Source organism: Sparus aurata, chromosome 11, assembly GCF_900880675.1.
Source record: "Sparus aurata chromosome 11, fSpaAur1.1, whole genome shotgun sequence".
Taxonomy (NCBI): Eukaryota; Metazoa; Chordata; class Actinopteri; order Spariformes; family Sparidae; genus Sparus; species Sparus aurata.
The window spans coordinates 24818015-24844031 of NC_044197.1; the positions used below are offsets into that span (position 1 = coordinate 24818015).

A 26017-nucleotide genomic window follows, 5' to 3' on the forward strand; every position below is an offset into this window, starting at 1 on the left:
CAGGGTGTGTGTGTGTGTGTGTGTGCGTGCGTGTGCGTGGCATGTGATCAAAGCTTATAGCCGCACCATATCTGCGTAGTCGGTGCTGATTTGCATTTAGTGATTCACAAGGAGACAGATGGACAGATGATGACAGAGAGGGAGAAAAAGAAAAGAAGAGGGGAGGAAGAGTGGGGGAGAGGCAGAGGGAGAGAGCAGTGACAAGCTGCTGTCCAGGGAAGCAATTAGATGGACTCGGCTGCTGTCACTTAAGACGGGAAGACGGAGAAGAAAAAGGGGAAAATAGAAAAGAGCGGTGTTGAGTCTCATAATCGCTCTCTTAGCTGGTGTTGTGGAGTTCTCCGAGACCGAGCCCAAACACACAAACACACAAACACACACAAATTACTCCACTAAATCCTTAACTCCAATTACGGATGTACACATTTAAACAACTGCTCTTAATGTGCGGTAAAGCAGAAATGGAGTCGCAGGATCTCTTTAGAATGCTGTCACCATTAACTGCATAAAATTATTGAAATCTCTTCTTATTCTATTTAAACTACTTTTATTTTGGTTTTTATGGCTCATTGTCCTTGAATGTTGTTTTAAAGATCTTCTTTCCTTGCCTACATTTAAAGCACTTTGAGTTGTCCAAGTGCGACATAATAAAGCTGCCTTACATAACCATACAGGAACATGCGACACTATGTGTCTATTATGTTTGCATTGCCATGATTGCTGGCAAAGTAGATTGACCATGGACATATATTTTTAAGGAACTAGGCTATAATCAACTGTAAATCTACCAGTTTAAACAGTGGCCCCAATTCAATGTACTTCAGTGGTAACAGGCAAATGCTACCTAATACTTCTTATTTCTCTATTCGTACATGGAACATCCAAAATACTTACATAATACAAGTAATGACATATCAAAATGTTGTAGGGAATGTAGGGGAATTGTCATTCTGATACTCCATCAATTACAACTTGTTTCTGCGGCCGTAGATTTTGCTGCATCACCTCTTACTTTTTTGAAGCTTTACCACAATTTGATTGCTCTGTATATGTGATTAGAAACATGCATATCCACCAATATAAAGGGGAAGTTCAGTTGGACCAATGCTCTGAAAAGATATTTTAAATGCACAATACTGTATGTCATTTCTGCTAAAGGTCTCTCCATCAAAACGGAAGACATTTGCCAGTGTTTTTTTTACTTTTTTTTTTTTTACTTTTCCCTATCCTAGATGTAGTGTTGGACGACCAAATGTATGGTTACTTTGAGAGAACTTGTGGATTTCTCTGGGATTGAACATCGTTGGAAACATTTGGTCTGGTCATTTTTAGACATTTAAATGCAGCATTCTTACACATGATCTCTTTAAGGAATTCACCAGCAGAATTGAGACTGAGGGAATATCTGTCCTTAATATAGCCGAAACCTGTTCCAGTTCAGAACCCACATTCAACACCGCAATGCCGCATGTAATGAGCTTAATGTTTTCTCAGACATTTGCAGGAAACACAAGCAGTGAAGCACAGTCATTGCCTCTTAAGGTCCACGTTCTACTTCTAAGCCAAACGCTACCTTCCAGACATCAAAAACAACTAACAGCAAAGCTAATCAACTCTCCATTCGGCATCATTATTACCGGAGAAGAACACAAACCAACAGCGACCCAGACACAAAGAGATGTACGTTGTGAAGAGTGGTGAAAACAAACAGAATGGGTTATCGATGTAAACAGCAACAGAAAGAAGAGCTGAATGAGGGTTTTAAGGGCAAAGTTACAGAGAAAACAGCAGAAGTGACGGATGGTGTTACTTCTGTCACAATTCCATACTCATCCCTCGGCTTGTGTATTTTTGTACTTCACCCTCACCGTCACGAACACACAAAGCGACAGGCCAATGAGCTTTGTGCCAGCATGTGTTGTCTTCATTACTGGACAGTGCAGCGACAAACACAAAGGCCTCCATTGAAAGGCCGGGATTCCCTGGATAAACCCCGCCATTGTATTCCCGGATCCCTGGTTCCGCAGCGCTGCCGAATTAGTACACATACCTCTGGACTTGTGGCGTCATGTGGAAGCGGCTGGCTCACTGTGGCTGTGGGGCTGGATGAATTGATGCCTACAGATTTCTAACAGCCTGGCAGACAGCTTCATCTGCCCGTCTGCGGGTACATATGCAAATGTGTGCATCTGTGTGCCTGTCAAGCTGCCTGTCTGCCATCCTGACTGTCTGGCTGAGATTTTATTTGAGAGCCGAGTTAAATATGAGCCTCAGACTTCGTGCATATTTAGTATTTATAAAGTTTTACCAAAAGTCAACTGACTTTCTGACCTGCATTTTGAATTGTTTGTAAACGTCCGCTCAAAAGAGGAAATATTCTGAAGCTACACTCCTTCTCAGCTGGTCTGTGATCTGAAATGAGTTGTGGATATAAATAATAATTAGTTGATTAAAACTGATGACATGGATCTCTGCCTGAGGCCACTTGAATGATGGGAAGAGGAAATGGATCACACAAGATAGGATCTGAGAATGGGAAATAAATAATTAAAACTCATCAGCTCGTGAATTTGCATATAATTTTGTTTGGCCTGTTCTGAAACCCCGAGAGATATCTACTGTATTAAAATTAAACATTCCCGTTTAATGACCATCGTTTATCAACGGCCTCTGGCAACAGGTGAGTTGAAATGCTTGGGATGCAAAGCTCCAAAATTTAAATCAAACATCAACAGGGCTGGCCCAAATTTGCAGCCGACTCCTAATCTGTTCTGATAATGAGATTTTATCCAGCGGTGACAATCCCAGCACAGCCCAGTAATGTGTGCATGGAGACTGATAATGATGGATGCTTAACTTTATGAACACGGGCCATGGGCCAGCTAACAAGCTGCTGGTAGAGTGCCTCCAATTTGCTAATGGTGAGGGGAAGCCTTAAAGGACACATATTATGCTTTTTCGTTTTCACCCTTTCCTTCAGTGGGGTATATATGTTCTTGTACATGTAAAAGGTCAAAGTGTGAGATATTCTCCTCCAAAGAAAATGCTGCTCCTGAAGTGCCTGAAACGCCTTTGTCAGTATTCCCGCCTTTGATTCCGCGACTTCATGACATCGCACTACGTCACCATGTCACGCTGCTCTCGGTTGTTGGCAGTGCAGGCCAGCACATTTCTAACGAGGGACCACAACATTTCAACACTCATAAGCATTAAAACCACAGGATATTTTTAACAAGACAAGGTCAGTCCAAGGCTGAGTGCTAAACACGGGAGCTACTCTGTTAAATCAACACAAATGCCTCCATTTACTCCCATTTGAGGATGTCAAAACCTAAGGGATTAACTTTAGCTTTGACCTAATATGATGGAGATGTCCCCATAACGTTTGGGAAAATATCGTCCGATTGTGTGTGTGTATGTATGTGTGTGTGTGTGTGTGTGTGTGTGTGCGTGCGTGCGTGTGTGTGTGTGTGTGTTTTAATTTTGGACTGTCTGGTAACCTTACATTACTAACTCAACAATGACAGGATTTAACTATGGACTCTCGATCTGACACAACCGAGGGTCAGTAACTATTAGGGTTGTCACTTCTTCCAAAATATCAAGACCGAATGAATTTAAAATGACACGCAAATGGTACAAATGCGTTCAAGCTTTTCTGGATCAGGTGTATGCAAGCTGACCTGGTACCTGGTAGGTATTCATAGACATAGATCAAAGGCTTGCGGGAGGATTTTTCAGGAGATATTTTGGCTATAAAATATAAAAAAACAAAAAACACATCAGAAGTGTAGGAAGGACAGAGGAGAAGAAGGACGCATAGGAAGCACAGCATAGGAAGTGTGTGTGTGGTTGTGTGTGTGTTTGGAGGGTGGGTGTTTAAGAAAAAAAAATCATCATTAGCCAAGGAGCTGAAGCAACAGCCCGGAGCGAAGCCGCAAATGGAGACATGGAGGTATGTACACACACAGCAGGGCACGCTTAAACACACACATTAAACACAGAGACGTGCACTGACACGGACACATAAACACTCTCCATCAGTATGACCTAATAAGTCCAACGGCAGAGGCCGGCTCGGTGAACTGATATGGTCATGAGGTGCAGATGCATGCCAAAGCTGTTCCAAGCAGTACGCTTCAATTAGAGCAAGCCAGGACCAGAGAGGAACCAGGAGAGGTTCTGCTAACTAGTTACCAGCGAAACAGCAAGGGAGACACCCCAGAGAATTATGACACAGAGGACAACAGTTGTGGAAGAAATCTCTGCTGTTACATTCAATAAATTCAATTAGAGCAAAATGTGTATAGGATATTAGCATGAGGTCAATTACTAATGGGATGTGTCCTCTGACAGAATTATCTTACGTGCAATTAACACCTATATCCCAGGAGAAGCTAGTCACACACACCTCAAGGAAAAGACTCACACTGAAATAACTTCATCACATTTATCAAATTATAATAAAACTGTTGATTAGTATAAAGTCTGCATTACAAACAAGGGCTGTGACGTTTGAGGCAGGCAGATTGTGCCAATTAGAATGCCAGTAGTTGTTCATGTCTTGTGAATCTCCCAACAACTGGAAGGGAAATGACAAGTCCTTTAATCCCTTTAATTGTAGCTACAGCACATGACACAACGAATCAACAAGGCTGATGCTTTCTCTGATACAGGGTTAGGCGATGTCTGAATTGGCATGCGTTGATGTCCCCGGTGAAACATCGCGCTGGGCGTGATTCTGATTTTGAGGCCGTGTTTCCCCTCAGAGTTGCCGTGAGGCCGGAGCTGGTCATTAGCACACCACTGCAGTCACAACTGTTTCCCTACTGTCCCTCTCGGCAACCTCTGACTGTCTGACCCGGCGGAGAAAACTGTTTTCCAATACCAGCTGAGGGAGTCAGATCAACTCTCCCATCTCAACTTGGCAAGTGTCCAACTCTGAGGGACACGCCATTGTGCTCTCTGCTTGGGGGCCTTTGAAATCACGATGCTATAACGGTACAGGGTTCAGCAGTCAATGACTAGCCTATATAGTCTACGGTATATTAGCCTACTGCATATATATTGCATGCATATTGTACGAGGTAGTTTCAAAACAGTGCGGCCTTATCATATATTTTGCCCAAGAGGTAAAAATTTCCTGCAAAAACAATTTTAAGGGGACCATTGGGGACCAAATGAATGGTGGCATATATTTTGAAATGTGTTAAGTGCTAAGACATGATATGAATCTTCCGAATCTTCACAAATGTAAGCTGATATATTTGTTTTTTAAACACATATTGCGTTTTAAAAGGTGTGTGCTTAATAATCCACAGTTGGTCGGCCAATACAGGATTTCCTTCTTCAAAGAATGGATGAAATAATGTCCTAAGGCCAGAGGATGAATAAAAAATCATCCAAACAAACACACTGCATCAACAACATGATGGTAACGATGGCGGAAGCGATGACAATAGAAGCTAAAAGGAATAACAGAATTTTCCATTAACTGGTTCCTGTTAGAGGTCCGTCTGTGTGCAGCAATTCCAGTATCTGATATGTCAAATGATCATAAACACTGGAGGGAGTCCAATCCTCTATGTCTATAATGGACCTGTTGCTAAAAGGAGTCCCGCAATGATACAAACACACACAAACATACTCCCAAGTGACGATCATAGCGTTCAGAAAATGTTTGAGTCCTGTGCATGCTCGACTGTTTTTGTGTGATACACTCAGCTCAGAGAATATGTGCGCTTTTCACTCCAATTATAAAAATCTCTCTATGCTCGCATTAAAACCATGTATCCGCTTTCTGTTACCACGGGGGAATTATGTAATTTTTCTATCCATACCCACCCGACAGCAGAGCCTGACCCTTCAGGGATGCTTAAATAATGTTTTGTTTTTTTAGCTCATTGTTTTCAGCTTATCATGTTTGATATTGATGAGTAATATTTCGAAATATAGACAACATTTATATAACTCGTCTATCTATAAGTTATCAAACAACAAACAATATTTCGATGTTGGGCCGCATATTCTCTAATAAAACATAAATCCCATAAACTTTATTACAGAAGATGAATTTATCTGATGATGCTGAACCCGCTGTGTGAAAACCCTTAAAACTGAGTTCTCAGAGCAAACTTCAGTTTCCTCGGAATGATTAATATTTCATTGTGCATTTATTACAGAGCCCAGGGGCTGATAACAACAGCAGAAAGATAAATAAAACCAATATAAAAGCAATTTCATATTTTAAGCTAATCTGACTGCTAACTGCTGTGTTCTGTTGTAGTTCAGCCTCACAGTGACAAAACACGTGTCTTTTGATTGCTGTGGTATAAAAAGTACATCATTTTCACTATTAAGAAAGGAGTAAACACATTTTGTAAAGGGTGTAAATTCTTCAAGTGTGCCCAGTTTGAAGTTAATAAAAGAGTATCAACAATGCAGCATGATTTGTATGAAAATAAGTCCATCGCATAAAAAAATTACATTTTAATGAGTCAACTTCGCAGGGAAATGTTAGTGAACCCTGTGATCTGTTGATCATCGCTCTCATTTGAGCTGAATAATGACGTCAAAGACAGCAACGTCCTGCAAGATAGTTGACCAGATTACCTAATTGGGCTGAGGTTAATTCCTGGATAATTATCTGCTGAGAACTCAGGGATAATATGAGCTGAGATTGATGAGAAGCTCCCTCTGTTCAGCCTGGTGTCTCGCTCTCACCACCTGCTGATACAGTGAGCCAAAGCACCGCCTCAATTCTGGGTCAGCTGCTGTTGTTCACAAAGGGCCTGGACCAAACACTTTCTGCTTTGAAGCTTGACCAAAGTCGATGTTTTTCGTCCAAAAGTCTCACTCTCTCTCACCACCTGCTGAGAGTTCATTGCGTTGTATTTCCGGCAAGTCGCATTTATTATTGTTAATTTCTCGTTTAATAAAACAGTATAGATTTCTGTTTCACAGGTGATATGCATCCCACCATTGGTTTGTAGCATGGATTCAAGAGGCGGCCAATTGTCACATATTGTACCTTTAAAATTCAGAGTGATACAGGGCTATGGAGATTTCATACACACACACACACACACACACACACACACACACATAGTGCCATTCTAGTTATTTTTCATATCAATACTCTCAATCTGCAAGGTGACTAGCCACCAAAGTACACAAATAAATGTAGTTGAGTACAATATTTGCCTCAAATACAAGGTGGAGATAAAATATAGATTAGCAGAAAAAGGAAAAGTTAAGCACTACAGTAACTAGAACACTTGAGTAAATGTACTTATTGTCATTCCACCATTGTCTCTACAAGAGTGTGTAAATACGTGTGTATTATAAGAAAGAAAGAAGGAATGCCTAAACACTTTTTTACATTACGTTTAGCTAATTTTAACTTTAAATTTACTCAAAAACTGATACTACACAAAATCAATTCAGACATAAGAGGCTCTGAAACGTGTTTCCCAGGAGACTTCTTCTGTTTCACAGGTGCAGCAGCGACACTGCTGACACTTGTTAGCATTCGCAACTTTGACAGCGATACCCCTGAACAGTGAAAAAACGGCGTCACCGACCAAAACAAACTAAACTCAAAATTCATTGAAAAGGATGACACATAGCTGCACACACGCTGTGATTCACAGGTGATCCAGCATCTCGCCAAAAAATATTAAAAAAAAAAGGTTTCATACCTACGACATCAATAATCTCAAGGATGAAGCAGAAAGGGAGAAATGCAAGAGGGCCGTCAAGGCACGAAAGCAACACAGAAAGAATGAATTGAAGGAATGCAGTCGTCCCTGTACTTTCTTTCTCTAAAAAAGAAATAAAGAAAAGAGAAATAAAAAAGAAGGCGACAAAGAATACTTTTAACAACTTGATCTTGGAACTTTTTTTTACCATTTTACAAAATTCACAGTAAGACTCACTACAGAAGAGACCGAAAGGACATGCACAAAGTCACACGCGCAAACACACTCTTGATCCAAAACATACAATATCGGCATCTTTTCCCTTAGATAAAGATCAGTAAACATATGTCAACATTGACAAGGATCTAGGTTTCACGAGCGCTAGAGTCTGAACTTTTGAACATACTTCAGCTCATTCACTTTAAACAGTTGTATGGAGTGCTTCACCCCGAACTTTTCCAACTGTTGCATGACAGCAGTGACAAGAAGAAGCATAAAATCCTGTTACATTTTAAAGCTGTGTGACTGGAGAGGCAGAAAAGGTGAAAGAGATAAAGAGACAGAGGGAGAGGGGAAAGAGACGGTGAGTCAGACTATAAACACTTGGTCGGGGTGATGTTATCCAGCTGTCATGAAAACTGATCCAAAGGCTGGCAGGTTCAAGCTGACCGCAGTGTCACACACACACACACACACACACACACACACACACACACACACTCACTCACGCGCGTGCATACACAAACAAACACACATAAACATAACGTTACATAAAAGAAACACTGCAGTAAATGTGTTATGACACACATTAAAACGCACAAACAGACATGTGTACATCAGCACAAACACTAAGAAGTTGAGGTCTGATAGAGGATTGCATTCGGGGAAAGTGAAGAGGCGACAAGCCGAGGGGTTACCGGATCAAGGCAAAACATTCACTCCTTCAGCGCACACACACATGGAAACACGCAAAGTGCAAAGCTACAGAAGCATGAAATCAATCTTCCACACCTCTAACTGAAGCAGCCCGGGATCCCCCACCACACACACACGCATGCCGTTTCCACAGTTTCCACTGCTCGGCTGGACACAACTCGCTCTTTTTTGTTTTCAAAAGTCTCAAAAACTGTGGATGGTTTTTAGTATCAACTCGTTCAAGTTAGGCTGGGCTATCCAGGTTGGTTCAGAGAATCATGGCTAGAATCACCACATGCATGACATGAAAACACTACATACCGACTGCAAAAATCGCGACCATAGATTTTTATTCACTCAACCTCAACTTGAAGAGATTATGTTCTATGGTGTGGTTGCAGATGAAAGGATCTTAAAAGGAGAGGATATCATCTTGAAAATGGGTAAATTTGTCGACTGTGGTCGAATGTTTGGGGGGGGGGGGGGGGGGGGGGGTAGGGGGTGTTAAATGGTCAGAGTGGCCATGAATTCACCATGGAGTGTTAATAATGTGCAGGTTTTTCATTCCAACCAACATCCAATCATCTCAGCAGGCAAGTTCATTGTTCTGCAACATGTTGGCTGTCAATGGCACTCAGTTGGCCATCACTGACGTACAGTATGCTGGTAAGGTTTGTGCTCAGTATTAGGTCCTAACACAGAGCTGCAATATTAAAGGTACAGGTCAACATTTTGGGAAATACTCCTGTTTGTATTTTGCCAGAGTTGGATGAGACATTCGATACCCAGTGGGTTATAACACCTAGCTTTTTGTACAACTTTGGGATCTTGGGACTTCCAGAGACTTGGAATATGCCGGATGAGCTGTATAGAGCTATTACGTGCCTTTTTATATTATTTTCTTTCTTTAGAATTAACATTCTTTTCTCAATCTACTTCAGCTGTTGAGGAGACTTTGCAATGCTGGTCAGCTGTGAAGCTTTGTAGACAATTAAATTTCACGTTTTCTTGGGTGTGCGTAGTTAATGACTGAATGTTCAATTTTACGTGAACTTATCTGGCCTACCTGTACAGCTGTCTGCAGCAGAAAGGTATGGTTATCTTAACTGCGCCTAAGTGCTACACATTGCCAAACCAAATAGGAGAAGAGATACTTCATATCTCAGAAAGCTGTTTTCCCTGGAGGTTATCCTGCTAAGTGTCCATGTCTGATCTATTCAACCCCACTACCACAGGATGGTGGTAATTTAAAAGACTCGATTTTAAAAGAGGAAGAAGTTATTGCCCTAAATCAAAATGTTTGGGTGTTTCAGCATGAACAGCAAGCTTTTGAAATATGATCTGAAAACTCACGGTTTTGATGCCTCTCTCCGTGTTATTCACTCTCATCCTCTCATCAACACAAGCTATCTGCACTTTCCTGAACACTGATCAGCTTCAAACTCGAGTGTGAAGCTAACAAACTGTGAAAGCCCCCGCTCTCGCCTCGGAGCAGACAAAACCTCCTACAGCCACTCATCTGCTGTAATGTCTATCTCAACTGGTTCCTCGATAGAATCCATGAAAATGTCACCTGGTAAAACCTCACCCGAGGCCCTCAGCAAAACTCTTTGAAGACAGATGAAAATTTCACTTAAAACATTCTCCATCTTAATTCAAAGGCCTCACATTGAGACTCCTGGCCGTTACCATATTATGCTGTCAAACTGCTGAAACAAGTCCTTGAAATGAAACAAGTGGTACTTCACTGAAGAGGAGTGATGGAGAAAGACAAAGGAGGGATCTGTAAAAAGGAGAGACCGACAAAGACTGTGCCAGTGACAGATGGTGGTGTTAGAGAAGAACCACAGTGACTGAGGGATAAATAAAGATCATATTAAGATAAACAAAAGAAAATGTGGAAATTTAACTAAACTTGCTCTTACACAACCTCTGGTTGACAATGGACTCTAATCCCACTCCATCCAACTCAGAACATCCGAGCCCAACACCACCGTAGCAGACTAATTACTCGAGTACTGTGGTTGTTGGTCCGATGAGGGCCTGTGTTTTATCAGGCTCTGAAACCCCATTAACCTTTTGGACAGGCTGGTGCTTTGATATCTCAGCTGTTTACAGCTCCCCTCTACTTTCTAAAAGCGTTATGTTTCAGGTGCTTGGCTGACTGAACGGACTAAATATAGACACTATGTAAGATTTCCCTGGAAAGGGACACACTCCAGGGGTCTGGTCTGTGTGTGTGCGGACGTGTGTGTCTTCTTGTGTTTCCAGGCTTGTGAGGACCAGATGTACTCAGAAGGTGAGGATGTGGAAAAGCCTTCAAAATGAGACAGCCACTCTTATACACAGCTAGGATTTTAGTTAATGACAAAGACTATCATTAAAACATGTCTAAAATATGGTTCAGAGTTAATTCAGGTGTTTAGTGGATAAGATTACATTTACTATGTGAGTCTGTGATTAAGGGTGTGCCATAATATTTTTTAAATGGCATTAAAAGTAATGCACCATCTTTAAAGGTGCAATATGTAAGAATTGAGCACCTGTTGAGCTCAGTCTCCATACAAATATAGGCAGCATATCACCAGAGCAGCTGGTAACTGTATTCTGATTATGACTGTAGCTACTGTTAGCTTGTTAGCTCAGTTAGCCTTGCAGCTAGTCGGGAGTTGGTATTTGCACAGGACCTTTTGACCAGTGGGAGAAAGAGGCTTTCAGCCACCCAGGCTTGCTAGTTATAACGCTAACTTCAGTAGATAATCTACAAAAACAATACATAGACATAGAAATCGGTTATTTATGTCCATTCTGTTGTTAATTCCAGTTAATTTAAAATGTTTTTTGAACAAAAATTCTTACATATTGCAACTTTAAAAACGTTTCTTTATTTTACAAACACTGGAACTGAATCCATCGCTGACTCCTCCTGCTAGTGCTCTAATATAAAGATCCTTTCTACCAGCCACCTATCTTGTTTTTAAGCAGAAATGCCAAAAACACTAAAATCCCTAACTTTTGGATCCCAAACTTAAGTCTGAATAGAAGTCAAGTCAATATAGTTGATTTTTTTATTTAACCAAATATCACTAATTTGTGTCACACAACACCCTCAGTTCTTATGCTGTATTCCAGCCAACATCAGAGGTCAGAAAATCTTCAAATCTTGCATTCTGGTGTCAATATTACGAATAACTGGCTCAAAGTAATGCAGTCTAATACAACAACTCTACTACCTTCATAAAGTTAATAATATTCAGTATTTGGTGAAGAATTGGTATTAATTCAACTTTATGGGGATTTTGGAGGCTGAAGTTTGTGCTGCTGTTGAATTGCATTGTCTTGCACTGACAGTTATATCAATAAGCGCAAACTTAATTCAGGAAACCCCTGTCATATGTTAACTGTTGTAATATATTATATTAGTTTTAGCTAGGTCTACTTAATGTAACTTTGAAATACTTATTTAAGTTAATTCAGGGTCAAGTTTTTTCAAATGGTAACCAAGACGTCCTTTTTACATAAAGCCAGTCATTTAATCACCATTACTCCGCTAAGAGAACATGGAAACAGATCTTAGTAACTAGAGTCACAGGTCATCCACCAGTCTGACCTCAACACAATTTGTACAACATGTGAAACCATACAAAGTTCCAGTCATCCCTCCGACCACACAGTGGATATCACTAGTTCACTCCTTTCCATGCAACTATAAATACACATGTGATGACAGATATGACATGGATGTACTGTGTGTTTAGGGTTTGGTTTACATATTCATTTAAGCAAAGCTGCATGTGTGTACATGTGTGTATATGATCTTGTATGTCTATCTTTGTGAGGACCACATGTTTGGAGCCTGAGGTCATTTTAAATGCTCCTCTGTTTTTCTGTTTAAGGATAAAGACTTAACAGCTTTTAGGTTCAGAATAAAGTTTGGAGTTGTGGTTAGGTGTTTACATGTGGTGGTAAAGGTAAAGGTTAGGGTTAGTGAATGCATGTTGGTAGCGGTCCTCACAAGTATAGGAGTACAAGCATATGTGTGTTTGTGTGTGGTAAAGTGAGAGTCTTACCTGTGCCTTTGTTGCGGTCCACAAAGCAGTACTTCAGTTCATATTCTTTGAGAATTTCATGAACTTCCTGTGAACAGACAGAAAAAAAGAGACAGGAAAGTCTTGAGCTGAGATCATCAAATTCCAAATAAATGATGTCATTCGAAATTAAATGTGTTTTTCTTCTAGATCAATTACGTAGTCTCCAGGTTGTTTAAAATGTCACAAAATTCAAAAAGTGGGCAATTTCACCATACATCACCAGCGCGGTTTGGTATTTTCATCTGATTATTCTGGATTGTTTAAAATGTTCAGTGATTTGCAGTCAGTCAAGTAATCTGGTGCGAAATAGCCAGAAATCCTCACAATAATCACCTGCTGCTGCTAACTATACTGGACTTGTCTTTGCTGGAGCCATCTTTAGCTTAGCCACTAGCTGATGTTAGCAAGTAGCTCAGTTAGTCAGGGAGCTAAGTGGCGCTTTTAGCTGACAGGAGTCTGCCCACATCGCAGCCTCACGACTCAATGGACAGGAAGACATGGCAGTCGAGGACAGGAGAGTTTTTTTTGCAGTGAGGAGTGGTTGACTGCTTTAGCATCCCCCAGCTGAAACTACAGCGGCTAACTAGTGGTATTAGGAGACGGGATGGGCTGGGGCAAGCTGGTTAGCATGTTAACTTCAGTAGACGTCTCACACATGGACATCTTTGACAACATCAGTCAGCACTATTGTTTCTTCATACTCTGTTGATAATGTTAGATTTTGGACTTTTTCAAGTAAAAATCCTGGCCATATCTTACATATTGCTTTTTTCACCAGCAGCACTCTTTACATATGGTCAGCGAATGCAACTCTATAGCACGTCAGACTTTATAGAAATGGCTTAGTTAAAGCTGTTTCATGACAGCACCTTTCTGCCAGCAAGAGTGGTTATGATGAACTAGCCAACTGCTTTCAATAACAAACTCAGTATTCAAATAGTCACTGTCACTTGAATTGAGATTAATCTTATAAAAGGATTTCTCATCAATTATGAAACCTTATTTTCCCCCCACCATAAACTCTTTGATGGCAGACTTCCCCGATTGCATTAATTTGTCTCTTAAGGATAATTATGTTTTCCCAAAAAAGGTGTATTTTCAAGATGAAAAGCTTTTGGTCTCCTGACAGGTTTATAATCACAGCAGCCCACCACACAGTAATCACTCTCACACACACACACACACACACAAGGCTGCATTTCAGAGTAATACATCTACAGAGCGAGGCTTTTGTACACCTTAAGGTCGATAGGTGCATAGGAGAAGACCGAAGGCCAACGATCTCGGATAGTTATCTTAGATAACCTGATGAAGGTCTAAGTACCGGAACGTTGTTGTCAATAAACCTTATTGCTAGGTGAAGTGGACAGTGTGCAGGAGTCTTTTTCCTGAGTAATACATCTGAACCTTAAATGTAGAGTGTAATTAAATCTCCTGAAAAATGTTTTATATTGTCTTAGTGCCTGTATATGAAGAAGTGAGTCAGAAATGGAGCTGCAAAACCACAGCAAAAGATCCTCGCACCCTGTGTGCATGTGTTATGAACTGCACACTGCTAACTCTATTAGCCTTGGACCCTTCCCGATTCATTTCCTCTGTTACATGGCCACCCAGAGTCTCTCCTGCACACAAGTGACGGCACAAATTGTTCCGGCGACTAGTATCTTAGATAAGCCCCTATGGTATGAGAAACCTTGCCGATCCAGTCACAGTGAAACCTGTCCAAGAACAGTTTTAGTTCGAATGTAGGCAGAGCGACCACAGCGCTAGAACATCCAGCGAGCCACAGTCAAAGATGTAATGGAAAGTCTACAGTGTGATGTCACCAGGCAGGACCTTCAAAGTGTTTTATGCTCAGGTGAAGACTCAGAATTCACAGCGATTATGTTCGTATGGTGTGCTACAGAAGAGTATCAGGGCCAGGGGTGAGAAAAAAAACACGAGGAGGAAGGTTTCTTTTTTTTCACTACACACCTATCTATGATGCAGACGAGTCTGTAACAATAAACACAGAACCAGATAATATCAGATGAACTGCTATTCATCTGGCTCACTTTGACTTTTAACAAACTAATATTTCAACACAATAACTTGACTTTTTACAACACTATGATAAACTATATTGTAATTTCAATACCATTTTATGACACTGATATAATGCTAATAATATTAAATAATAATGCAGGTGCACCCTTTTAATGGAGCAATGTGCTTTTATTTTTTAAAGATCTTAATAAGTGAGATTTGCAATGTCTCAAAACAAATGTTAATATCCTAAATACACAAGAGATAAATAAGGTAGAACCACATAACCATTACAATGAATGAAATGTACTCTCAGGCTCTGTTAACTGCACTTAAAAAAATATTTTTTAACAGGCAACACACTTGCCGACCGTTCCATTTCCCCCCGTGGCTCCTGTTTTTTTATTGACCTGTCTTCCCCTTTCAGTTATCACTGCGTGTTTCTGACACTTAACAGCCTGCAGTCCGATGTTCTGCCACGCCTCGTCCTCCTTAGTGAGAGTGAGAGGGACAGATATGTGGGGAGGACAAAGAAATACTTGAGGACATTTCAGGCATTCCGGAAAAAAGAATCCCTGCCTCTTGTGGAAAATTCTATGGGAGAAGGAAGGTTTTAAGATATGCCTCGTCGATTTTTCTGCCAACAACTGGGCTTGCACCAACGTCAGTCACTATCAAGAGGCTGACAAACACAGGGCAGCGGCAAAAGACAGATGAATGAATGAAAACTAATAAATGTTAGTTTATGTCAGAGAATCACTGAAGTTCATGCAAGAGGGGTGAATTATATGTAGCTCAATTTAAAAGTGTGTAACATAAATGCTGCTGCAGTGTACCTGATATTTTCTAATTGGCTGTGTCACACTACTTTCCGCGATGCATTGTGGGATACTTTGAGTCCACTATATAGGGTATAACAATTCCCACTAGACATTCGGAAAGCACTACAAAATGGCATACTCACTATGTGGCGCACTATATAGGGAGGAGTGAGTGATTTCTGACACAGCCATTGTCTTTCTTTAAAAGTCCCCAGGATGCCCGAAAAAAGTCTCTCAGACTTAAATATTCCTGGAGAAAGACTACCTGACCTCTGTTTGGTGTTGAAACTTGCCAATTCTTGAGGTCTCAGTGTTGTCAACTCACTGATATATGTACGATAAGTCAATAACACAATTATCGTGACAGGCCTATTACTGCCCATCTCCATTAAAACCTTTGAAATAAAAATTAAGGTGAATTTGCATTTCCAAGAGCTTGTTTTAAGCAAATAGACAGGCTTTATACGCGAGCCTGAATGTGAACAAAAGAAAAATAAAAGGTGGAAAACAGTCTTTTGAGGACCTGATTGGCATTTGGGAGGATGCAGCTATTCTGTTTTGTCAGCTAATGTTTCTAAAACCCCGTCAGCTAATGCTGGACATGTTTTATGTTGCCATTCAAACATGACAACAAAGACACACGCTGTGCATTGTTGTAACGCACCGGCTCACGGTGAAACAATAATCACCATTTACGTGAGAGTGAAAGCAGGTTTGACATTTTCAGGAGTTCAAGTGGACAAAAGCATTTCCAGTCCCATTATCCAATCATTTCAACACAGACAGAACAACCTCCTCGCTTCAGTTGCTGTGTGGCCACTATGGAGAGGAAGATTTTTTAATACGCACTCTATATCCATCTCTTCTTCTATCTCTCTAACCACCTTCCAGCCCACTCATGTACAACATGAGCAGGCATGTTCCTTATCAGTGAAGGCCATGCAAGGCAGCCCACACAGAGGGTCAGCTCGCTCGCCCTCAAAATCAGAGCAGAGCGAGCTGTTATTGCTCAGGGGGAGATATAGAGGGGGAGGCGAGGAAGGGAGAGAGAGAGAGAGAGAGAGAGAGAGAGAGAGAAAGAGAAAGAGAAAGAGAAGGAGGAGTTGTTTTGGATTTTGACTTCATATCTACAGGACTTCTTGATCCTTGTGCATGAGAGGAAGCAGGATAAGAGTCTGAAGGGAGAATGAAAAGATACCACCTGAAGCCAGGACAACAAAAACAAAATCTTCATCCCTTGTCTGCAGCAGAGTTTTCATCTCATTATCTCAGAATAAGGGAGAAATTTGCCTGAGCTATAAGAATATTTCTACTAACTTCAAATAGAAGTCAGTTTCTTTGACGAAATAAGACAGGTTGCAGCACTTCCATCAAAACAAATGAAAATTGAAAACTGAATTTTGAAACCTCAAAAGTGGCAATTATTTTCCTGCCTTTACTTATGAAGTTAATGTTGCCTGCACAAAGTAATGGCTATGGAATACGTTTAGATTGGTTCCTTCATAAACCTCGTTTTCATGTAATTTTGTCTGCCACCTGGCACAAAATCTCAGAGGAAAATGAAGACTGACTGGCGATGCAATTTCCACTTAAAACAAGCTTATTTACTGAAAATGAGTTGAAATGCTCACTGGTACACTGGCAGATTTATCACCTGTTGAAGGAAACCCAATTCTAAGGATTCAATGACTGTCAAAAAGTCTGAAAAGATTGCTTACTTTGGGGGGGAAAACAAAGTTGTAAGGGTTTCTCTAGACGTTATAATGACGAACCATTCATGCTATTAGAATACAAGACTGTAGGCAATTTAACAACAACTCAAATACAGTAATAAAATAGGATAAAACTATTTAGATCAAAGCATGCCTGTATGAATTTGTGATGATTTGGGCTAAGCAAAGCACCTATTCTTTTATTTGTGTGTATCCTGCTGTTCCAGTGTTATGTTTCTTTTCTCTTAATGTTTCTGCGGTGTTTTTTTTTTGTCTAATGCTCTTTGTGTGTGTGTGTGTGTGTGTGTGTGTGTGTGTGTGTGTGCGTGTGTGTGTGTGTGTGTGTGTGTGTGTGTGTGTGAAGGCTGCACTCCTGTATTCACATAAAGGTGACAGACTAAAGGAAAACCTAATGTCCTAAATGCAAGTAATGCAAAGAGAGGAGGAAGGAGGACAAGTAACAACACAGGAAAAATACATTTTAATGAAAAGAAGCTGCAGAAGTAGCTCCTGCTGCCAGGGCAGTTACTGCTGTGCTGGACAGGAAACAGACATTGACACTGCAGACTACTTGGTGACATTCAGACAAGGTTGAATCACACCACTCCTCTCTCTGGTGGTGTTTTATCACTCGTCCCCACTCTAGCCTGGACTTAAATCAAGCTGAATGTTTGTATCTCACAGCACTCGCACATTACAAGACATTTAAAGTCTATTTTTAGGGAGCCCAAACAGTCCTGCCTCTTTTTCTCAGCCATACAATTTACCAGTCTAGCACACCGTGCTGCACCCTTTTTTCTTTTTTTTTTCTTTTTTTTAACGATATTCCAGTTTGTTTCACCCTATTTCCTCTTACATTCCGTGTTTTAATGATCTGTTTCATTGAGATTCCCGCTACACGGTTTCAACGGCTCTCTAATTAACGCTGCTGTAATAAGCTAACTGACGCTTGCAAGTGTTTTCAATAAAGGGCTCTGTGAGAATACAGCGTGACAGACCTTCAGCTTAACATTCAAAGACAGAGCAAACAGAACACTCTTAATCTAAATCGACAAAGTTCATAAGATCCTGATTTGACATAATAGAGGTACAATTTGTGCCTCTTATCAGTACAGATTGATATAGCTGACGCAAACTTTGAGAGACTTTTAAAATCATTACACATTTCAAAAAGAGAACATCATGCCAGCGATTAGATAAAGAACCTGGACAGACACAGCAAGACAAGCTGCTGTTGTGTTTCCTATTCCAAGACCATTTCACAGCGTGTCCGACAGCGTCGAGCTGTTCTGTAACTTTACATGTCATTTTGTTCCATGCTGCTCTGTGCTGTTCCCTCGGCAAGTTTCAACAGTTTAAGAAGCTGACATTTACAGCAAGTCCAGTCAGTTCCCAGCCACCAGCCTTAAAGCCCAGGGCAGATTTCTGTGCGTGCACAGTATTAATGCAAACTGCCCTGAGAGGATGCACTTGATAAGGAATGTGATAGCAGCCTGCAGGGTCTGACACCTGGTAACAGGAGCTCATGGGCTCGTGAGGGAACATGAAATCAGCACCACCAAAATCAGATGATCATCAGCTTCTCACGTTTCCACATAACTTTTGCTTTTATGCAACATTTATAGGGAATGTGGGTTAAACGTGTCAATCAATGATAATTAATGTTTATCAGGGATGATTATTGATTATGATAAATAATAAGATCCAATTTACACAAGATTGCCATTGGGAACACCACCCTTAAAGAAGGGAAAAGATAGCCAATGATTAATGATCTGATTAATAATTAATGTAATCACTACAACCAAAATGTACCATAACTGCTATCAAAGGTCATCTGTGAACATTTGTGTCATTTGAGTCACTTCAGCTAGACTTTTATCAGCAGTGTTGCTTGTTTAGAGAACTAGTTAACTGCTGGAATGATGGCCCTTGCATTAGTCTGGGATGTCTGTGCAGTAGAAAGACACAGAAGTTTTTGAAAGTGGTGCTACATGACCAGAGAGAACAGGGAAAAAAGAGCTGTGGTATTTCCTTTTGCTAAAAGATAGAAAATCTACCACAACCAGAATGCACTGCGCCACACCAGATCATTAAACACTCTTGCTGACAGGTGGTGTACTTTGACTTAGCAGCGCTTGCTTTTTGCTCAGAGTCCATCTTTAAAAAAGGAAAACCGTCTGCCAAATGAAAACGTGTAAAATCAGTACAAGTCAACTTTGTGTCTGGAGAGGCGTTCGTAATGGAAGATAAAAAAAAAAACCCTCATATGTACTCTGGAATCCAATTTTGTCTTGTCTCGTGTAAATGCTCCTGAAAAGTAGCAAGTTCATCACTTTTTTTGTGTCTATTATGGGCATCAGATGACATGCCAATCTTGGGACAGCAGTTTAGGGAAACAGTCAAAGAGGCCTTTGTTCAAAACGATGACATCCATTTACCTCTGCACAGCAAACCGCTGCAGGATGGGTTAATCTTCTGCAGAATGTCTGCATCTAACTATTTAAAACATCCCAGGAGGCGAAATCAGTGACAGTGAATTTCAGATTAGTTACGTGTCACAAGTGTTAGATTACTTTAATTTCAAATCAAAGGGAAATCTCAGCCCTGCGTTTGCACTGTAGTCCTTCCTTTCACAGCTTCTACTGTCAGTCTCCTGCAGAATTAAGAGCACACAGACTGCAAATTGCCTTTCTCATGGTCTGTGTTGTTTTTGTGACCTCCTCCATCTGTCATCTGGCACGGTTTGCCAGTTCAGGTGTTAGTGCACTCTATTAAGTCACTCTGTTGTGATTCATATTTAATAAAGTCTGAAGCGTACAAGGTAACGCAAATGTAAGGTGAGAAAGACATTTATTTTTTTTCAATAGGCAAAGAAGAAAGCGAGGCAGAAAAAATCTGTTAACTGTGACACCTGCTTATTCATTACAGCAGGGCTAAGAAACACAAACAGAGCCACTGGGGGAAAGTGAAACATTGGGCCATCATTTCAATTGTGTGGGAGTGTGTAACAGTGATAGAGAGGGATGGAGGAAGAGGGGGATTAGGGGATGGACACACTTGGCATGGCCTCCTTACCGGCAGTAACTGCGTCCTTGACCTACTGATAGAGAGATATACGCTACAGAGAGAGAACAGAGGATGAAGCCGAGGTCTGCCAGCAAGGTGAATGCAACTCCCACAGCCAACACTACTGAATGGTTTGAAATGATTATAGCTACACAATAACAGCAGCACTACAAGCACTGTGCTGATTGGGGGATTTTTCGGGTGCATTTACACCAGTAGTTTGGTTCATTTGGTCCAGAAAGAGGGACAAAATGATATATTGTTCCATCTTAGTTCGGGTCCAGTTGCTGTTCACATGGACCATTTACAACCGAAACAAGAAGAGTAAACAGATAACTCTTTTTGTTTGGACAGTCTGGGTGATCAAAACACAAGACACAACTTTATGCAGGACTTTAACCCTTTGACCTCCACAACAGAAATGGTCTGCTAGTTCCTACATGGGTGTGCTGCGCTGCATTGGAAGTTTCAGGTTGATATTTCTGAGTCGGCATCCCCGCGGATCATGTCCCAGTTTCCAACTTGGAATTCCAACTTGAGTCACCAGTCCACTGTACTTTTCCATGTCGGAGGTAGTTTATTTTCCAAGTTCAGAGCACAATGGAATGCAGCAGTATTTTTTCTAATAGTGATGTCATTTCTTAGAGTATCTTCTAATGCTTCATGTCCCCAGAATCTGTGCAACCGTCAATAAACCATTACAACTCAAATTTCACGAGATAAAAACGTAAAACAAACAAAATATTTCTTGACACTCCATAACTCTTTTGAATTCTGTATATAGTTGAGTTTGTGAGCTATTCTTATTTTTACGAGCGGCGGAAATAGCTGATTCACCATTCACTGTCCAAAACCTGCTTGCCTGAGCATCTTTTCTTCACCATCACATCCCTCACTGGTGCCGTCACCTGTCATGTCATCACACATGTTGAACGTGATGAGATGGCAGAAGGCAGAAGTCTTAGCGTTGCAGTAGGAAAAGAATGAATGCTGTAGCTAATATAATTTTTATTTTAGATTTATTTAAACAACTACCTCCCAAGGCCAGTTGAGGGACGCCCATGGAAGGTCCATTTTCATAAGAGTAACGCTTCTGATATGCACACTCATGGTCATGAGCTCACATATAAATAACTATTTAATGTCACTTTTGGTATTATTAGAACATTTTATAAATAATGAGAAACTGGTTAAGAAAAAAGGAGGTGTCTCGTACAGTAATGGTTCACAGCTTATTACAGTGGGATCGCTGTCACAGTCTCTTAAATAGACTTATTGACTTAAAAGCACCGGATTTATCAGTAGCTCAGCTTTTGAAATTGTGCTAAAATCTCATAAATGCCATTATAAACTCCTGGTTGAATCACTTGGAGTCCACATAGAAGCAGACTAAGACCACCCTTCCTTGGCTGTCTCGGGCTGCTTATGCCAAAACAAACGGATCTCTGGGGGGGGGGGGGGGGGGAGAACACTCCCAGTTTTGAAACAACCCCTCCAAACAAACAAGGTGTGAATACACCCGCAGTGAGCCTACACTTGTAAGAGAAGTGTCATCTGTTGTAGTCAGCGAAGTAGAACGGAATCTTGCCTAGGCGCATGTATATACAAAACCTGAATTTCAATATTTGTTGCATGCTGTGAAAATGGCGTATAAACACAAACTAAATCCGTACTGTACTTCTTGGGTGTGAAGAAAATCGAGGAATCTGTGGAGATAAATTTTTTCCACTAATTCCATTTCCAAAATTTCTCTTCAGGTGTTAAACACATTTGGATGGAAAAAAGCTACTGCCGTCAGAAGCATCTAGAACAACACACAGTTTAACATTTTGTTATATATTCATTGGAAATTACAGCAATTCATATGTAACGGATCCAAAAGACACTGTTTTTCAATATTTTGTCAGAGCCAAGCTTTCTGTGTGTGTGTGTGTGTGTGTGTGTGTGTGTGTGTGTGAGTGTGTGTGTGTGTGACAGGTGGCTCAAACCATGCACAGCACAGATCACTGGCCTATCAAATGCCTGCCAGGAGAGCTCTTCAGAAAGACATGCACACTCACACATTGAGAGCAGACAGGCATAAATACACACAAGTGCAGACATTTCTTTTCTGGCTCTATAAAACACATTCTCAGAGTTCTAACACCATGTTCTTTCCTGGCTGGAGTCTGTTTATATGCTCTTGCTCTCCCCTCTCTGACCTTTTTTTTTTTCCATGTTGAAATGAGTTTCATGTGATGAGATTCTCTATCACTACATCTTAATGTATCCCTTTAATTTATTTTTGTCATCCTTTGCTTGCCGTCTCCAGATGTTTGCTTCACTTCCAGTAGAGTCGAGACAGATGATGCAGGAAAGCAGCGCAGCAGGGGCCGAGATTCAAACCCAAAATCAGCCTCAGCAGTCACAAGCACACAGTCCACGAGGTGCTAAGCTAAGGGCTTGTCGAAATGTTTGCATAACAGTCGCCACCCTACAGTGCATCAATGTGTGCAATGGGCTGGAATGCAAATCGCTGCAAATATTCATATGGGCTCAGGTTACATGTTTCTGGTCTTTATATCGTTTGCACCCCGGGTGGATTGAATGAATGCCAGCGGACTTGACTTATATCCTTGATTCTACAATAATCTACATGAAAACTTTCTGCAATTAGCTTTGCATTCCAGGAAAAAAATGCCACAAACATCAGTTTTCCCTAGAGATGGGGGTTGAATGACACATACCCCATCTCTTACCTCCAAAAAGCCATCTGCTTTATCAGGAAACATAGCAGCCAGTTTCAAATGATTTGATGCGGCTGCAGACGCACCACTGAGAAGCCACAGAAGAGGAGGATATCAGGTTAATTCACAAGACTACCAAACTGAGGTTATCCAAACATTAGATATAAAACATTTGTTTGTTAAAGTGCTCTGCTGGGATAAGCTCGATAGACAATACGCTTCTAAAAGAGGGCGGTGTTGTGAAACTATGCACGAGTAGTAGACCTTTAGTATAACCTTTAAAAAAAAAAAGTATTTTTGGGGCAACATGTAGTTTTTATGTCCAGGTGACCATTAAAAGTTCTGTGTCTCTCCTTATTCATTTAGACAGGGGCCAGGTCTTGTTAGCACAACATAACTAACCAGCTGTATTGTCAAGATGGCTGCTGGATAGCAAGATTTGCCTAAAAAGACTTAAATCGGTAGCTATACATCCTTTATGTAAACTGAGGCAGAAACACTGGTGCTGGTTTGTTTGGGACTTGATATGATGGTTTACACCTTGAGACGGTCCACCTGTAGAACTTGGCCATGACCAGAAAAATATGCACAAGGGAGAAGTTTTCCTTTTTTCAGGTGTTTAACGTGAAAGGGTCTTTAGGAACCAAAAGCATGTTTTCCTAAACTGAACGGAGAATTAAGTTGTCTAAACATAACCAAACAGCGACAGAAGACTTAAAAAGAAAGGGGAAAAAATAAGTGGACATAAAGTGATCAGTATAATAACATGTTCCGAAGGGACAAATTAAGCTTGGTTTCTTAGGTGAGAGTCATAAATAATTCATTCAGCCACGGCTTGCTCCCTCTTGCGAGCTCTAGGCAGGCACCACACCTCGCCTCAGCCAAACACTCAGGAGAGAACTCGTCTTACACAGGCAGATGATCTCCTGTTGCATGTGTCAAAGGGGAAATCCAGTTAACCTCTGGAACTGATTTTGTTTTTGTTTGTATGGAAGTTCCAAATAACAGAAGAAAATAATCAATCAGATGAAGTTTTGGATTTACAGACCATTTACTATGTCCTGATATAAAATGACATACATGCAGTATGTCATTTTATCATACCATGACAGAAGATTTAGGCCAAATCTATATAATAGGTATACAATACACTAAAATACATAATCTTCATCATGCTATGAAATAAATTCATTGTTCTGTGACTGTTCAATTATTTTCCAATGGCGGACATGTGGGTGAAGCTGAAGCAACAAGCACCCATCAACATTATGTGTGATCGTCTCAAACAAAACACGTCTCAAAATAGAGACTTTCATGTCTCAAAAGAACAATATTAGTCAAAATCACCACCAAGACACCCATTAGAGGAGGTGAAATTACCTATTAAGACTCGTTGTTGGGAAAATGTGCCGTTTTTCATGTGGGAAGCCCTTCCTGTCACTCTAATGCTGTCAGAAAATGACATGAAGAACGGCATCCTACACAAAAGCATCACTTTTGCATTCAGCCGTTGCAGCTGCTGCTTGATCCAGCCTGTCCGCTGCTTCTCTTTGTCCATTTCTCCATTTCACTTTCAAGTCATGGAGGAGCAGGTTAATCTGATCTTTGAAAGGACAGAACCAGTGGGAGCAGGTGGCTTGCCCTGAGACAGGACTGATTCTGCTGTCAGCCAGTGTGACCCCACCTCCCTCCCCCACCCACTCGTCCCCGCTTGGCTTTGGCCCTGAAGCCACGGGGCTCAGATTGGAGGTTATTTTCCCCACTGAGCAGTCACTCCTCACATATAAACAGAGTCTGGCGGACATTGGGTCAGAGCATAACTCAAGAGTATCTATTTTTGCTTGAGCTGGGTGAAGAACACATAACATAAATTAAAAATGTGTGCAAGTGAAGTTGGCGCCTCATTTAAGTGCAGTCTGCACTTGTGTGAATGTGGCTGTAAATCCCAGCCTTCAGGTAAACTAAGAAGAAGATAATACAACCTGAAATAATAACTGTATAACTGTGCGCGGGTGTTAAACACTGCTCAAAATCTGTCTTTCCATAATCATCCATTTTCAACATGTTACAGCACTTTGTCCACAGTGTGGCTTTGCATTATGTCAGAAAATTACACTATAATGCAGAGATATATGGAGACTGGCAGAGAAGCTCTCAGACATAAAAAGCTAAATGGCCTCTTGTAGTCATTTGTACTCCTACACCAAGGCGCCATTGAAAGCATAATGCATATCAGCAGGCTGGATGTGGAAAGGCTAATGTCCTCTGTGCTTTCTATTACACACATTTTGTTTCGTTACTGATTTTAAACTATCAAAATGGCATGTGGTCATGAGTCCCAGCTTCAAAAGTGGCATTGCATAAACACAGACTTGAAATGCCTTTGTAATGGCTTTATTTAAAATATTATGTAATATAATTTTGGAAAATATAAAGGTTTAGAACTGGTTTGAATAAACAGTTTGCACCTGTATCTGAAATATATAGAGCCTGATGTGACCAAAATATGCTGAAAAGATGACTGAATGTCTTGAGTAAAAACTGGAACATGACAAACATTTAACATAACATTATGTTAAAGGCAACATTGCCTGATTATTTTTACCTTAAACCCTTCAAAACCGCTTTCATTACATTTCCGTAAACCCTAACCCTAACCCTGTTACATACATCCGCAAGTGAACACATGCTAACACACACAATGGCTGCTGATCAGACTAAAAATCTTGTATAATCATTGTCTCTTGCAACTTGTGATGGGCTTGTGTGATTTCACATAACTAAAGCGATTAATTCATTACTGACATGATAACTGCAAGATTACCCGAACGCATAAATAACGGCAGCCGTGCATAAAGTTCACAAATGTCCCTGAGTCATGATGCAGACAATTTCAGCGAACAGAGTGGTTTTGACAGGAGGATGATTAATGGTTAAAAACTTTAAATTCCTGACATT

At 40.7% G+C, this 26017-nt stretch overlaps 1 protein-coding gene across 2 annotated transcripts in view; it reads right to left on the reverse strand.

Moving 5' to 3' along the window:
* Positions 1-26017, reverse strand: part of raver2 (ribonucleoprotein, PTB-binding 2) — a 96551-nt gene that overhangs the window by 55134 nt on the left and 15400 nt on the right. For both annotated transcript variants that reach the window (XM_030433764.1, XM_030433763.1), the window contains exon 3: positions 12686-12752. In XM_030433764.1, the coding sequence (XP_030289624.1) occupies positions 12686-12752 (67 nt within the window). The remainder of the gene's footprint in view (positions 1-12685; positions 12753-26017) is intronic.